Genomic DNA, 13661 nt, shown 5'->3' with positions numbered 1-13661 from the left:
TGTCTGAGTGACCTGCAACGCTTCCTGGGCTTTGCAAACTTCTACCACTGTTTCATTAAAAACTACAGCTCCATAGCAGCCCCTCTCACCCAGCTAACTTCCACCAAGGTGAAGTTTGCATGGTCCGGGTCAGCGGAGAAGGCTTTCCAAGATCTCAAAAACCGGTTCACCTCAGCCCCCGTACTCCTCGAACTTGATCGCTCACGGCAGTTCGTGGTCAAGGTGGATGCGTCCGATACTTACACAGTCCCCTATCTTTTCCCCTATTGCCTTAATCTCTCTGTCTCTACCTTCAGTAACCACCATCACCGCCGGCCAGCCCAGGAGTGACCCAGCCTACGCAGCTCGGCCCAGCTCTCCATCTCCTCGCCTCCTGCGGTTGGTCAAACACCCGGCTACTACTCATCGACAGGACTACGTACTATTTCCCTCTGTGTATTGTTACTCCCTTCATCACTGTATATAATAAAACACTGCATGCACCGAAGTCGGCTACCTGGGTCCACTTCTTTCTCGTACGCTTACTGACAGGTGCGAACGGCACATAACAGTAACACTAAGTTATCAGTTTGCTTTTAAACACTACTGTTGGCACACATCTAAATTCCAGCAGCTGGGACCACAAAAATTGAAGAATCCAAGACACACTCCAGTCAGACTGGAGATCTGGCTAATGGAGATGCATACATATTGTATATGTGGCTATGTGTAAGCCAGTGTATTAACTCATCAAATGCATTAAACCTCATCTGGATTTTAGACAGAAAGAAAGTCACTTTCCGCTTTTCCCGTTTTAGGGGTTGCCACAGCGAATCGTCACACTGACGACTCACATGTTGACATTTGGCACGTGTTTTATGCCGGATGCCCTTCCTGACGCAACCTGGATTCAAACCCAGGGCACCACGGCAAGAGTGCTGTGCCTTAACCACTAGCCTACCAGGGACAGCGCTATCTGGATTTTAGACAAAACACTTAAAATGGAGACTGCCTGAGGCTTATAATGTTATGTAATAAGGTTTTGTTCAACTATGTGGTGATTTTAAGCTGCAAATCATGCATTGTGTTGAAGTTATTTCTCGATTGTTCCAAAACATATATGAAATAGTATTTAGGATCTGCATGATGGATATTAATGATAATCATTTTACTGATGTGGACTTATCTGATCATAAATATGCACGATATTACCAAACTGATGATATTTTGGAGACGACTCAAATGACCTCATGTTCTCATTTGTTGTCAAAACACCTTGGTCTCAGATAGTCTTAGTAATTTATTACCCTAAAGGTCAAGAGTCTTAAAATGAAAATTAGGATTACTGTAAAATAAAATAAACAGTTTCCTCTAAAGTAACATTTTCCCCTCGCACACTGTATGTGGGAACCAGTAAATGGCTGTATTTTATCTATGAGTTGTTAATGCTTCAGCATTCCACAGTGGTGAAAACACTAACAAAAACAGTGCAATGTACATTATTTCCTCAAAGCCACAGCTGAAGTGTCTGAAGCTGAAATAGCTTTAACTAAAAGGACCCTACTGAGGTTAGTTTGTTTGTTGCCAGAAATGTCACCTTGTTTAAAATTGCAATAATATCTCTGTGTTTGTCAGAAATATTTCTGTTTTTGTCTCAGTACTCTTTGGATCATTGTATTTCAATCTATTTAAAAGTCGCCTCTATTATACAGTATCTATTGCAGGCTGGAATGAACGAGCATGTCTGTGGATATTGAATGTAAGGAATCTCAGCTGGAGAAGAAAAAGTAGAAACATATAGTTGCGGTTGTGAGGGCAGCCTCAAACTGAATATAAAAACATGAGGATCAGTCCGACACGACAAAGTCAGCTGCCTCCACCATCACAGATGTTGGTAATTGAAGAAAATTCCATTATAAAACAATATGTACACGAATATTCTACTAATATATGGCATACACACAAAAGTAGTTTCAAAACTTAGCTAAAAAATTATCTATTCACCATGAAGTACCATTGTGCAAACTAAATTATCACAATCAATTAGCACTCAGACATGAAATGTCTAGTCCAGCATTACTGTATATGGAAAATGAACTTGTGAACATGTGAAATTAGCAATTGGGACTGCTCTTCTTGGTTGAAGGGCTATATAATGTAAAGTGAGAAACACTCGGCAGGCAATCAGAAAAACAGACAACTGATTGCTTTTAAAGCTGAGTTTTCCATGGTTAATGACACAGAGCAGCAGTCTAAATTGCTGGCAGTACTGCGAAAGTGGTGCTAATTAAAAATAATGAACTGTATGGACTGTATCAGTCAAATAAGCTACTGCTATCATGAACTTTTATTAACAAAGTTTAATACAACATTATTGCAGGTCAGTGGTATAAGTTTCAGCTCAGCATTGAGACACAGCAATAATTACCTGTACTATTTTAAACATACATACAGTATATTATTGTTTTCCTGTGCAGGGGATGTTTCTGTAGCAGGCCTGAATGAAAACGTACTGTTCCTCAACATCAGTTACTGTACCTGCAGTATCAGTCCTCTACTGTCCATTATTCATGTGGTATTATCATTCAGTGGGGTAAAGAAAAGTTCTCCTAAAAAATAAATACACTGCACTACATAAACTTTGCTGGTTCAGTCGGAGGGAAGCATTATGCCGGGAGGAATTATCATTAATGTTGAAAGGAAACAAAGTTACAGCACTGTTCCTTAAGCTTCTCATTTCAAACTGTGTAATATATTTCTATAATATAAATTTTCTTTGACACTGTTTTAATTAATTAACATAATTTATAATGTCACTGCAAAGCAGAAACCTTTGGTATGACTTCACCCACTGCCAAGGTGCACAAGCAAGGAAAAATAAACCCTGATCACGTCCACCAGCTGAAATATGTTGGTCTTGCAATAAAGTTGTTCTATATACATGTACAATGCAAGTGTTGCTTAATTTTTGACCGTTTTTAGAAAATAGCTCCAGCGACTTTCTCAATCAGCTGACATCAATTTTATACCATTTTATTATTTTTTATATTTATTTTAGGTGTTTTCCCTTAACATCATCTTTGTGTTGATGGTTCCTGGGCTTTGATGTATTGCTCATGGACATTTTAACATATGAACAGGAGCCAGAACCAGAGCAGCCTTTACTTGCATTTTATTTTGCCAGTTCAGTCTGTGCATCGTGCCCAGAGCCAGGCCACATAATATCTCCACATTATTTGCCATTTGGTTCTTAGAGAAAAATTTGATGTCTAGCATTATACAGTTTTATGTGACCACCTGAAAACAGGGTATTACTGGTTGGTTTGCCATTTTACCACCATTACTACCAGCCTTCAATTAAAAAGCCCTATTGGTGGCCTCTAGAGGCTGCAATTATGTCCCACCACTGTACTTAAGTGTTGGACGAAATGGACAACATAATGATGATGTTGGCAAAGGAAACACACCACAGGAGAATCTAAAGTGAATTCCATGACAATCTGCCCATTAGTTAGAAAATGTTTTTCATGTAAAATGAGCTTTTTCTTGTGAGAATGTAAGAAAGGTTATGAAGTGACCAAAAATACAAAGGGTCCAACCTCTGGGGAGCATGTGTGCATGTGCTAAGTAATAGTACAGTAGTAAAACTGATATTTCTTGTGAACAGGTTGAAATTCTGACATGAAGGTGAGGCATGAGGAAGGTCTGGGGGTTTAGTAAAATACTGGGATTCTTCCACTGGGGATCATTAATGAAAGTTCTGAACTCTAATGCAGGCGTCAGGTGTATGTAGCCAGGGTAAACAGACCCATATCATTGGAAATATTCCAGCCCACCAGCCAAAAACTAGATGGTCTTTAAATGCATAAAAAAATCTGTTTATTGTACAAAAAGTGACACAGTGTTTTGTTTTCAGGGCCGCTGTCAACACAGCTTACAGACCATGTAGTGCTAAGGGCATTGTTAGGTATTTTTAGTCAGATAGAAATTGGATAGATACTTTATGTATTAGAAATGTTTAGTGGAGATAGGATGTCTAGTTAGACTGTTAAATGCTTAGTCATGCTTATGAGTTTCTACAGGGTACATCTGGTCAAGGATAACTAGAGAGAAGAGTTGATGACTGTCAGCAGACAGGGTGTTTAATATTATTATTATGACGTGTATAACTGTAGCCTTAGCCATAATAGGTTCTTATGTTTAAGCCACGACATGTTACTAGAGGTCGTGAGAATGTTTTTAGCTACACACCACTTAATCAACAGACACACACACACATTGATTTGCTTCATGTTTTGACTACTGCTATGGCCAGCTGCAAAGCTGGTAACAGAGATGTCTCGGTCTCGGTTGACGTTTCTGTGTAGTATGGGGCCAGCCCAACCGAAGGGATATAATGTATAGGCCTGGTGGGGTCAGGGTCTTTCATCTTACATCTGCCTGTGAGCAGTTTGGAGGTGCAAGATACCTGAGTGAGTAATGTTAATTTTACCTGTGATCCTTTGAATAAATCAGCACTGTTTTGAAATTACTTGGACTGTCTCGTCTCTCAGAGTCAGTATGGTAAAAAGTACGGGGTACAACAGCATGTAAAGGCTATTAGATAAGCAGTGACTGCCAGTCTGAGCAACATAGTAGACAGAAGGTGTTTTGTATGAGCTCATCAGCTATACAGGTTTGGTCACAAACTCTACAAAGAACACACAGACAATACATGAGACAGTGCTATGTCATAATACACAAAGTAACTGTGGATGCATTGTGTTAGCAGAGCAGGCACAACATACCCTGATTAGTTTTTAGCACAAGCCATGTGACATTAGTGTCGGGAAACTCCTCCTCTCATCTGAATGGTGACTCTATCTAGGTGCTGTCCACTCACATTGGAGAACAACAGGAGGTATTACGGAGCACATTAAACGATGGCATGTTATTGCCATTTATTTGAGCAGCTACTCTATAATTGAATTACAAGCAATCTGAGAGGAGAAACATGCTCAGTTTATAAATCACGTTGGACATGATCCATTTCTTTGGTGTCTGACACATGGAGAAACAGTTTTAAAATGGAAAGCAGACTGTGATGATAGTGTGACTGAAGCTATTGTAATACCTGAAGTGTTTGTATTGATATATCAACTACTTAAAATATCTTGGAGAGCACAATAGCATGACAGTACTGCAACAATGATGTGCCTCCAACACTAAATAGGATCAGTGTGACAGTGAGAGGTTGGGGGTGGGGGAGTAGACACACAGAGGGGAGCGAGAGCGAGCAGGGCCAATGTGAGTCTTACATTTGTATGCCAGTGGATAGCTGAGAGGCGTGTTGTTAAAAGATAAGGACTGGCCTCTGAGGCCACTGAAGACTAACAGAGGGCCTGGCACTGCATGTTACAACAGCAGTATCACAGCTGCTCCACTGTGCTTTACAATACCACTGTAACAGATAAGATACCGCTGACACCCAGAGCAGGCTTTTCAGGCGCTGGATTTGTTCCCTGTACACTGTACTAAATCCAAATGACTTCAGCAACACACTGTCCTTATGTTATAAACTTCACACGCAATGTGGCCTGTGCTAAAACCAAAAGGTGTCAGTGATGCAAACAACAAAGTGAGAAAATTAAGCAAATCAAAAGATGAAGGAAATCCTTGTTGTTCCCAGACGACTAAATTAAAGTACCATCTGTTCAAAGACAAATGTCGTGACTCCGTACAGCTGTGCCACACAATGCTCTTAGCTTCTTAACAACAAAAGCAAAACAACACCTTGTGATATTGCTCTAAAGAAAACAAATAATCCAGTATTGTAACCCTTGGTCATCTGTCTTGTTCTAAAGTTTCTCAGAGTAGCTACGTGTCATTTATTCAGCCCTTCCTGCCAGCGTATTTCAAAAAGCTGAACAGGCTGGAATTTGCTCAAGCTTTTCCGCTGCAGCGGTAGAAATACTACTCAGTCTATCAGACTAAGTATGCCAAAAAGTTGGGCCCATGCATCAATTTTGAAGTTTCACTACCCTGTGTTACGCTTGATAAATGTCCTTGCTTTCCCTTCTGTTATTTTACCACCTTTGGTTTTGATTGTGGTCAAGTTTAAAAAAAAGGCTATTTTCACCTGCTCTGTATTATGTGAGAGATTTATTTTATTTATTAATTAGCCCTGCAGACACACATCTGCACTGGAAAATGAGATGCAGTATCACTGAAGGTACTTGACTCTACTTGCTTACTGTATACTGTGCAGTGTCATGTGGGGCTGGAGCCTATCCGAGCTCTACATGTGTAAGAGTCAGTGTTCATCCTGGTGTACCCTGACATCAGTCTGCCACAGGGCTGAAACATTACACGTTGATTTACCAATCCTCTGTATTTTTGGACTGTGATTATACAAGGAGGAAATCTATAGAAGCACAGGGAGAGTGCAGTGCCCACACAGGGTGACTATGACTGCCCACTGGGGTGGAACTGAACCTTTTTACTGTGTGATGAACAAAAGGATCTCCAGGAACTACAATCTGCCATTTCTAATATACATTATTTATTGAGTGTCAGGAGCCACATAACACCAGCATGCTAACATGATGAACATGTTACCACAGGTATAACTGTTAAACATGTTCACCTTCTTAGCTTTGAATGTTACCCTGCTAATGTTTCCTTATTAGCACTAAAGTTGGAATTTACAGCAATGTCATTAGTTTTGTAGGTATTCACTTATCAACAGAACAAAATACAGTATGCCACCCTTCTGGTGGCATTAGAGGAGAAGTCAGTGAGTATGATTCATTCTCTGGGACCCATGAATGATTCTACTAAATTGTTTGCTACTTCATCTTGCAGATGTTAAAATATTTTATTGGAAAGCAAAAATTTGGCTTGTTTACAATGATCCAGTTAGGGGACCATCACACTTATTAGCATCATGAATGCCTGTATCAAATTTTATTGCAAGCTATGGAAGCCCATTCCCGCCAGTTACTCCGACTTAGCTAAGTCGAAATTCTGACATAGCTAAATAGAAATAATGACTTAAGTAAATCTAAGTGGAAATTCTAACTTAGCTATGTCAGAATTTCGACTTAGCTAAGTCGGAATAACTACATAGCTAAATCGAAATTCCGACTTATATATGTCGAAATTCCTACATAGCTCAAAGTATCTTGACGTAAGCCTGTCAAGCGGAAGTAGTTATTCTTCTTCCTGTTTAGTTGTTTTTGGCGCGGAGACAGAGAGCTGCAGCACCCTTTACCGTAGCGTAGCGTGCACTGGATAACAAACAGCCATTGGAATTCACTCAAAACGGACCCACGCCTGAAATAATCTTGAATTATTCCATCCATCTGAACTGTGTGGTGTGAAAGGTGCTGTAGCGTTAGCTCTCAGTCTCCGCGACAAAACACAAAAAAGAATAACTACTTCCAGTTGACAGGCTTACGTCAAGATACTTTGAACTATGTAGGAATTTCGACATCGATAAGTCGGAATTTCGATTTAGCTATCTAGTTATTTGTACTTGGCTAAGTCGAAATTTTGACTTAGGGTAGTGTAAGTAGGAATTCCGACATATCTAAGTCGGAATTCCGACTTAGATATGATGGAATTTCTACTTAGCTAAGTAGAAATAATGACTTAGAGCGTTTTATTTCTCATTTAACTGGCGGGAATGGGCTTCCATAGCAAGCTCTTCACCAATCGCTGAGATATTTAAGTCTGGACCAAAGAAATTGAGTAACCAGAAAAACTGGTAAAGCCATGCTGGCTATGACTGTGATTTGCATTACAAAAACAAATGACAGCATTAATTAAAACATAATATGAAATTACTAAAATGTCTTTGTAACTTGCAGTGCAAGAGATAGAAATAACATAATTACATTCCTCTGCAATTATTACAAATCACAGGTTTTGACCCATGTGAATAGGTTTCTGTCATCTTGACTGGTCTTGTCTGCCTCACCAGTTGGCTGCAGCTTCTTTTTTACTATATCTGAAATATTTTCCTAACCGTTACACCAGGTTTAGATTAAAAAGGCTGAGGACAGTGCCATAGAGAAGGCAAATCAATTAACAACACTCGACTCAGGGCTGAACATGTGGAGAGGTGCCTGAGGGTACAGAGATTTTTTAATGCTGCTGCAACAGTCTGCAACAGCCCAAAACGCTCACAATGGATTATTGTATTGAGAGGAATTAACATAAACAATGCCAACACACATGCACCACATACTTCTTGGTCTTCACACCCAAAGAAATTAAGCTTCTGTGTGAACAGAAACAAACACATGTACATGCAGCTCTAAACGTAGCATGAAAGTGAAGTTCTGCTTTCATTAGCCTCCTCACGTTATATATCAGCAATGTTCGAATTGCAGACAGTGACACACACCCTCTTTTCTGAAATGAAAATTACATCATGTTTAATTTTACCCCAATGGGATTAGCAGCAGGTAAGATCTTAATGCTGTAATAAATTACATGAAATGAGATTTAGCTGCCATCATATTAGCCATTCAAAACTGATGGGGCTGCCATGAATGGATCATGGGGTAATAACATTTCTGTTATTTAGTTTCACAACTATTTGATAAAGTAATTTCATACTAATATTTCTAGTACAAACAAATGCTTTAACTGAGGTGAATTATGTAAACCAAAAGTGATCCAGACTAAGATACTACACACATGTGCGTCATCACCAAGACATAATAACCTGGGTCTGGTGCTTTTTGTCTAAACAGGAGAGAAGAAGAAATGCCTCCAGTTGAAGTAATGTTTTGGCCTGTGGTGATGCTGTGCGGCAGAAAGACAATGGCAACATGCATATGAGTGAGTGCTAAGCAGTGATAAATGAAGGCAACAAATGTGAACAGGAAACATCTCTTTGCCATTTAATTGATGAATACAAAATCCTATTTGTCAAAACCCCAATGGAGAACACTTGTCCTGGGTTTTGATGATGTATTCAAATAATACAGAGCAACTCATTCAGCCTCTAATTTGCAGCGATGTGGTTAGATTTATCATCCGGCAGATGTTGGGGGTCTTTTTCCCCCACTCAGAACACACAGGTGCAGGTGTCGGGGGATGCAGTTTACAACTGTGACAATGATGGCAAACAGCTGTTCCAGGAGTCATTCTCTATGACCTCCATGCATTTGAATTGCAACCTCTGAATAAACCTGTCAGATATGGTTAGGTATAGGCTGCTGGGGCAATTTCCAGTCTGGGCCACCTCCTCTATCCTTCTGTCTGCTAAATATGTGATGCTGATGCCAGAGTCCATGGGGAACTTGCCTTGACAGTGTGGCAGGAGACTCTCTTGACAAATGAACAAAGGATCTGACCCTAAGCCTAATATATTCATCTCAGACAACTGTTAATATTACAGCCAGGTTCCCATAAGAAGGTAAGCCCCAAGACCAAATACAATAATAGCAGCAATAACAGTCTTTATTCCAACACTCTGTTACAAGTAAAATGTGCTGATCAGGTTCGGGAGTCATAAAATGCATTGTTTTCCTTTTATTTCTATACTAAACAATGGAGCTTTATTTGTATTGGCATTCAAGAAAGACAATGTCCTCAGAAAGTTGAAGTTACACAGAATCATAAAACATGACTTGTGTGTTCTGGCACAATTATGATACTGAGGAGTACAGTATGATGTTTGGCACAACTTACAGCAATCTGGTGTTAAAGGATTTATATTGTATTTGCCTCCATGAGTTGTGCGCCGCGGTCTCTGCTGCCACTGCAACTGCTGACAGTGATGATAAACAGGCCAAATCAAATGAACAAAACACTAGAATGCATCTTTACCCTTTCAGCCCATGCAGTACATTTGTCTTACACCTGTCCTCCACACTGTCCTTTTTAACTCTCCCATCCCCCTGTGAGGAGGTGCCCCACAGTCTGAAAACCTCTGAGTCTGAGTAACTGGGACATTGTCAGTGGAAAAGAATTTGCTATTGAATTTTGAAAAAGTCATTTTTAAACAAAGTTCTGTTCAACTCCACCGAATTGGGGGTGAAGACAGAGCCCAAGACAGCTCAAAAATGGACAGAAGAGCAACTGGAAGAAACTCGGGTTTCTACTGCGACAAACAACAGTATTGCATGATTCATTTTTGTAAAACCTGGATAACACCCAGCGCCAGCATTTTTTAAATTCTTGCTTTCTACAAATGGCAGATATGCACTGACAGAACATGGTTATGAAATTAATTAATGGCTAAGATGAGGTTAGATTTAGGCAACTAATACATTTAGGGCTCTATTTTCCTACCAGTGCAACTACTGCATCACCTCATTCACAATCCTGATGCAATTTTCCGCATGTCTACTTTTTGCTCTGAATTCGTGTGTTTGGTATTTTCCTGCCATGAATGAATGCTCTTACGCTGAGGTGGGAGGAGAGAAGCAGTTGAGGCTATGTACGTATGTTGATTAGGCAGCACAATGTGATTTTGATGTTCGTTTTGACTCAAAATAACAATAGCAGTAACACCTCTTAGCGCATTTGCAGGTGCATTGGCGATTTTCCCGACAAGCACATAGGCTGAGCAGCACGAGATCAGATACCCACATGTATTTTAATGGCCACACCAGCTTAAAATTACCTTACATTCATAACTGATTGGCTGGAATTCACCCTGAATAACTTTTGAAGATTAATTAAGATAAGATAGATAAAGTCGTCCTCAGTATGTGGCTATAGATATGAATATGCTCTAACTGCTGGCACTCGTCAGGACGCACCATCTGTAGGCTACTTACAGGATGCAGAGGTAATCTGCAGCCAGTGTTTGGGATCCCAAATCCACATTAAAAATGACACATAAATAACACATGCAAGCAGCTCATGAGCCAAGATATATATAAAAACCCCCTGCGAACGCTGCCATTAAACCTGCTATGCAGCAGGTCAGTCCGACCTCAAGGTGCGCTGCCGTCACTGCTAAATTAAAGTTTCTTCAAACAAACCAGTTTCACACAGACCAACCTTTGTTACTACTGCGAGGATATATGTTGTGTCTGTTTTAGCATTTTGATCAGCTTGGGCAGCAGCTGTAGATAACATGGACGACACATCCACTGACTGTGGCCTCTGGTAGACCACAATCAGTTTCAACATAAACACAGTGATTACAATATGATTATATTGTATGATCTTAAAGATACTGAAATGTTTATAAGGTCACATTCAGGACCCCCGTGGATTTTGTGCACTGGATGAAGCTGTGAGTAAATTGCATTATATAATTGCTGCTGGTTACAGGACCAGACACTTTCTATCCTCCATGCACAAACACTGGTCAGTGATATTAACAGACTGCTGAGTGAATATTTATGTTCAGTACTTCTACATAAATAGTTTGATCGCTTAATTTAGGAATGAAGAACATAACTGTCAGGAGAAGAAGACACAGGGAAAGAATCTTTCCTCTCATGTTTCCATGTCCTGACATCAGTGACATCAGTCAGTCAGGTTTCCATCCTGCTCTTTAAAGGGGACAAGAGGAGCTGGTTTGATTGGACAGAACTAAAGCCAGCCCCGACTCCACCTGCTCACCATCTATTCCTCACTATGATAATGTGTTCTGCCTCTCCTCCACAATGCATCCGCTACTGCCTGGCTGCACATGAAAGCTGCATCTGTGTCCACCAAAATTGCCAAACATTGTTGAACACAGCCATATTCACCTTGCACCTAGAGTTTAAATGCGGGTTTAGTGCTGTGCCCTGTTGCAGGGAAATAGAGCCCTTGGTGTTACATTTCTGTGGGATATTCTTGTCCTAGGGCTGTTTAATTTAATGATCTCAATGTTTATTACAAAAAACATTTCCACAATAAAAACAATAAACTGAGGAGTAATTTTTGATAAATATATCTGTTCTGCATTTGGATCAACCCTCTTGCACAATCGTCCTGTTAGGTACAGCAGTTGGGTTATGTATCTGACACGTATGAGGCCAAAAGAGAGAAAACACACATATACACATGTTGTTGGAAACATAAAAATGAGGGACCAGAGAGAGTTGGATGATGAACTTACAGCAAAGGCAGGCCACAGAACAGCACGCCATTTGGACATGGTTCTGATTTCTAAAGCCGGATAAACAGCAAAGCAATATGCCTTGTGAAATATGCAGGCCACCTGTGCTGACAAAAACAGGAAACCTTTCCACTATTTGAGAAGGTAATGTTACGATCCCAGAAGGTCTGCAATCCCAAACTCGCAAACAAGCCTCTTGTGGTAACAATAGTTCAAACCCCAGCAGCAGTTGCCCCTGGCTGACTTTTCAGTCATTACGCAATATGCTAAAAGCTCAAACAGAAGCAGGACACAGTGAGTCCTGCTTCATATTTTATGGTGAAAGACATAATGCCAGTTAAAACTGTGGAAAAAACAGGCTTCAAAAGCTAACGAAAGTGGTCGATTGTGAGTATAAAGATCAAAGATTGATAGATTTTCCAAAAACAGCGCTGCATCAGCTTTATGTGGAATGCAGGGAAAAAGTGGAAGAGCAGCTTTACACACCACCACCACTTCTGACACGTAGTCTAGCTGCACAACAGACCTAATAAGGATAAATGTTAGACCATTTTAGGTGCAGAGAGAATCAAATTATTAATTCAAAATAACTGACTGTTCAGAAGCACAACAAAACTTCTGATTTATGTAGGATTCAGTTATAAACAGAATATACCCCTTGAACTTCAAATTAAAAGGAGTTTTCTTGAAAACATTATACATCATATCACTGTGCGTACACTTAAGTTCTAACAAACATGTTGCGTGTGCTTCTGTCCACAATAATGAAATTAAATGTGTGATCAAAAATATTTTGATAATATTTGTAGCCATATTGATCATCATCATACTTGTTGATACAGTGTTGAAAAGTCTCACTCCCAGGCACTCGGATTGCTGTTAGTCATTGCTGGGTGACTACTTTCTTTGCAGTGTAAGCTGTTAAGACCAAGTTGGCACTGATGTGCTCTCAGTGCTGGCTTAGTTTTTGCCCCATTCAGATACAGAGTTTGCATATACTCACATATTCGCCATATGTGTCCTGGACTATGGGAGGAGCCGGTCGGTACCCAGCTACTGGAGGGGCGCCTCTGGGTCTCTGCACCCCTCTCCCTCTGGAGGATGGAGCGCGGCTGGGCGGTGCTCCTCTGGGTGCTGCACCCCGTGGCACCGCAGCATGCAGGGGAGGAACTCCTCCTCGAGTCCTGACACAAGACACAAACATCCATCCCTGGTTCATGAGGACAGAGCAGGAAACCTGATATGTTTTCAACATCTTTTCAGGTTTTTTTGAATGTAAGAAATATGTGCGCAGGTGGAATGATTCAGATAACACACACATTATATCCTCTTTCCACACAAATTGTTCACAATTAGAATTAAAAGATACTTTCACACATATAGTATTTTATCCACGATGTTCCACACCTTTATGATTAGGAGCTGTAATTTATTATATTTGGTGTCAAGCTGCCTCGTCTACTTTCATTCCATTTTGTGATTTCCTACGCTGGCCAGAATCACTTGGCACAACAATGAATTGATACATTCAGTGGCAGGTTATACGTGTAGGTGGAGAGAGAGGAACAGCGAGGGTGGAGGGCAGGTTCCTCCAGTCGAGAAAAAGTGAGTCATGCCCATTACT

At 40.4% G+C, this 13661-nt stretch overlaps 1 protein-coding gene across 2 annotated transcripts in view; it reads right to left on the bottom strand.

The window, feature by feature from the left end:
- khdrbs3 (KH domain containing, RNA binding, signal transduction associated 3) overlaps window positions 1-13661 on the bottom strand; it is a 115107-nt gene that overhangs the window by 30462 nt on the left and 70984 nt on the right. For both annotated transcript variants that reach the window (XR_002276125.1, XM_020614942.1), the window contains exon 6: window positions 13041-13221. Coding sequence is in view for 1 of the 2 variants with exons in the window: in XM_020614942.1 (XP_020470598.1) it covers window positions 13041-13221 (181 nt within the window). In the remaining variant the exon portion in view is untranslated. The remainder of the gene's footprint in view (window positions 1-13040; window positions 13222-13661) is intronic.

The sequence above is a fragment of the Monopterus albus genome, unplaced genomic scaffold (genome assembly GCF_001952655.1).
Source record: "Monopterus albus unplaced genomic scaffold, M_albus_1.0 scaffold154.1, whole genome shotgun sequence".
NCBI classification, from domain to species: domain Eukaryota; kingdom Metazoa; phylum Chordata; class Actinopteri; order Synbranchiformes; family Synbranchidae; genus Monopterus; species Monopterus albus.
Note: the sequence above shows the minus strand (reverse complement) of the source record. Positions and strands in the feature narration are given on the sequence as shown.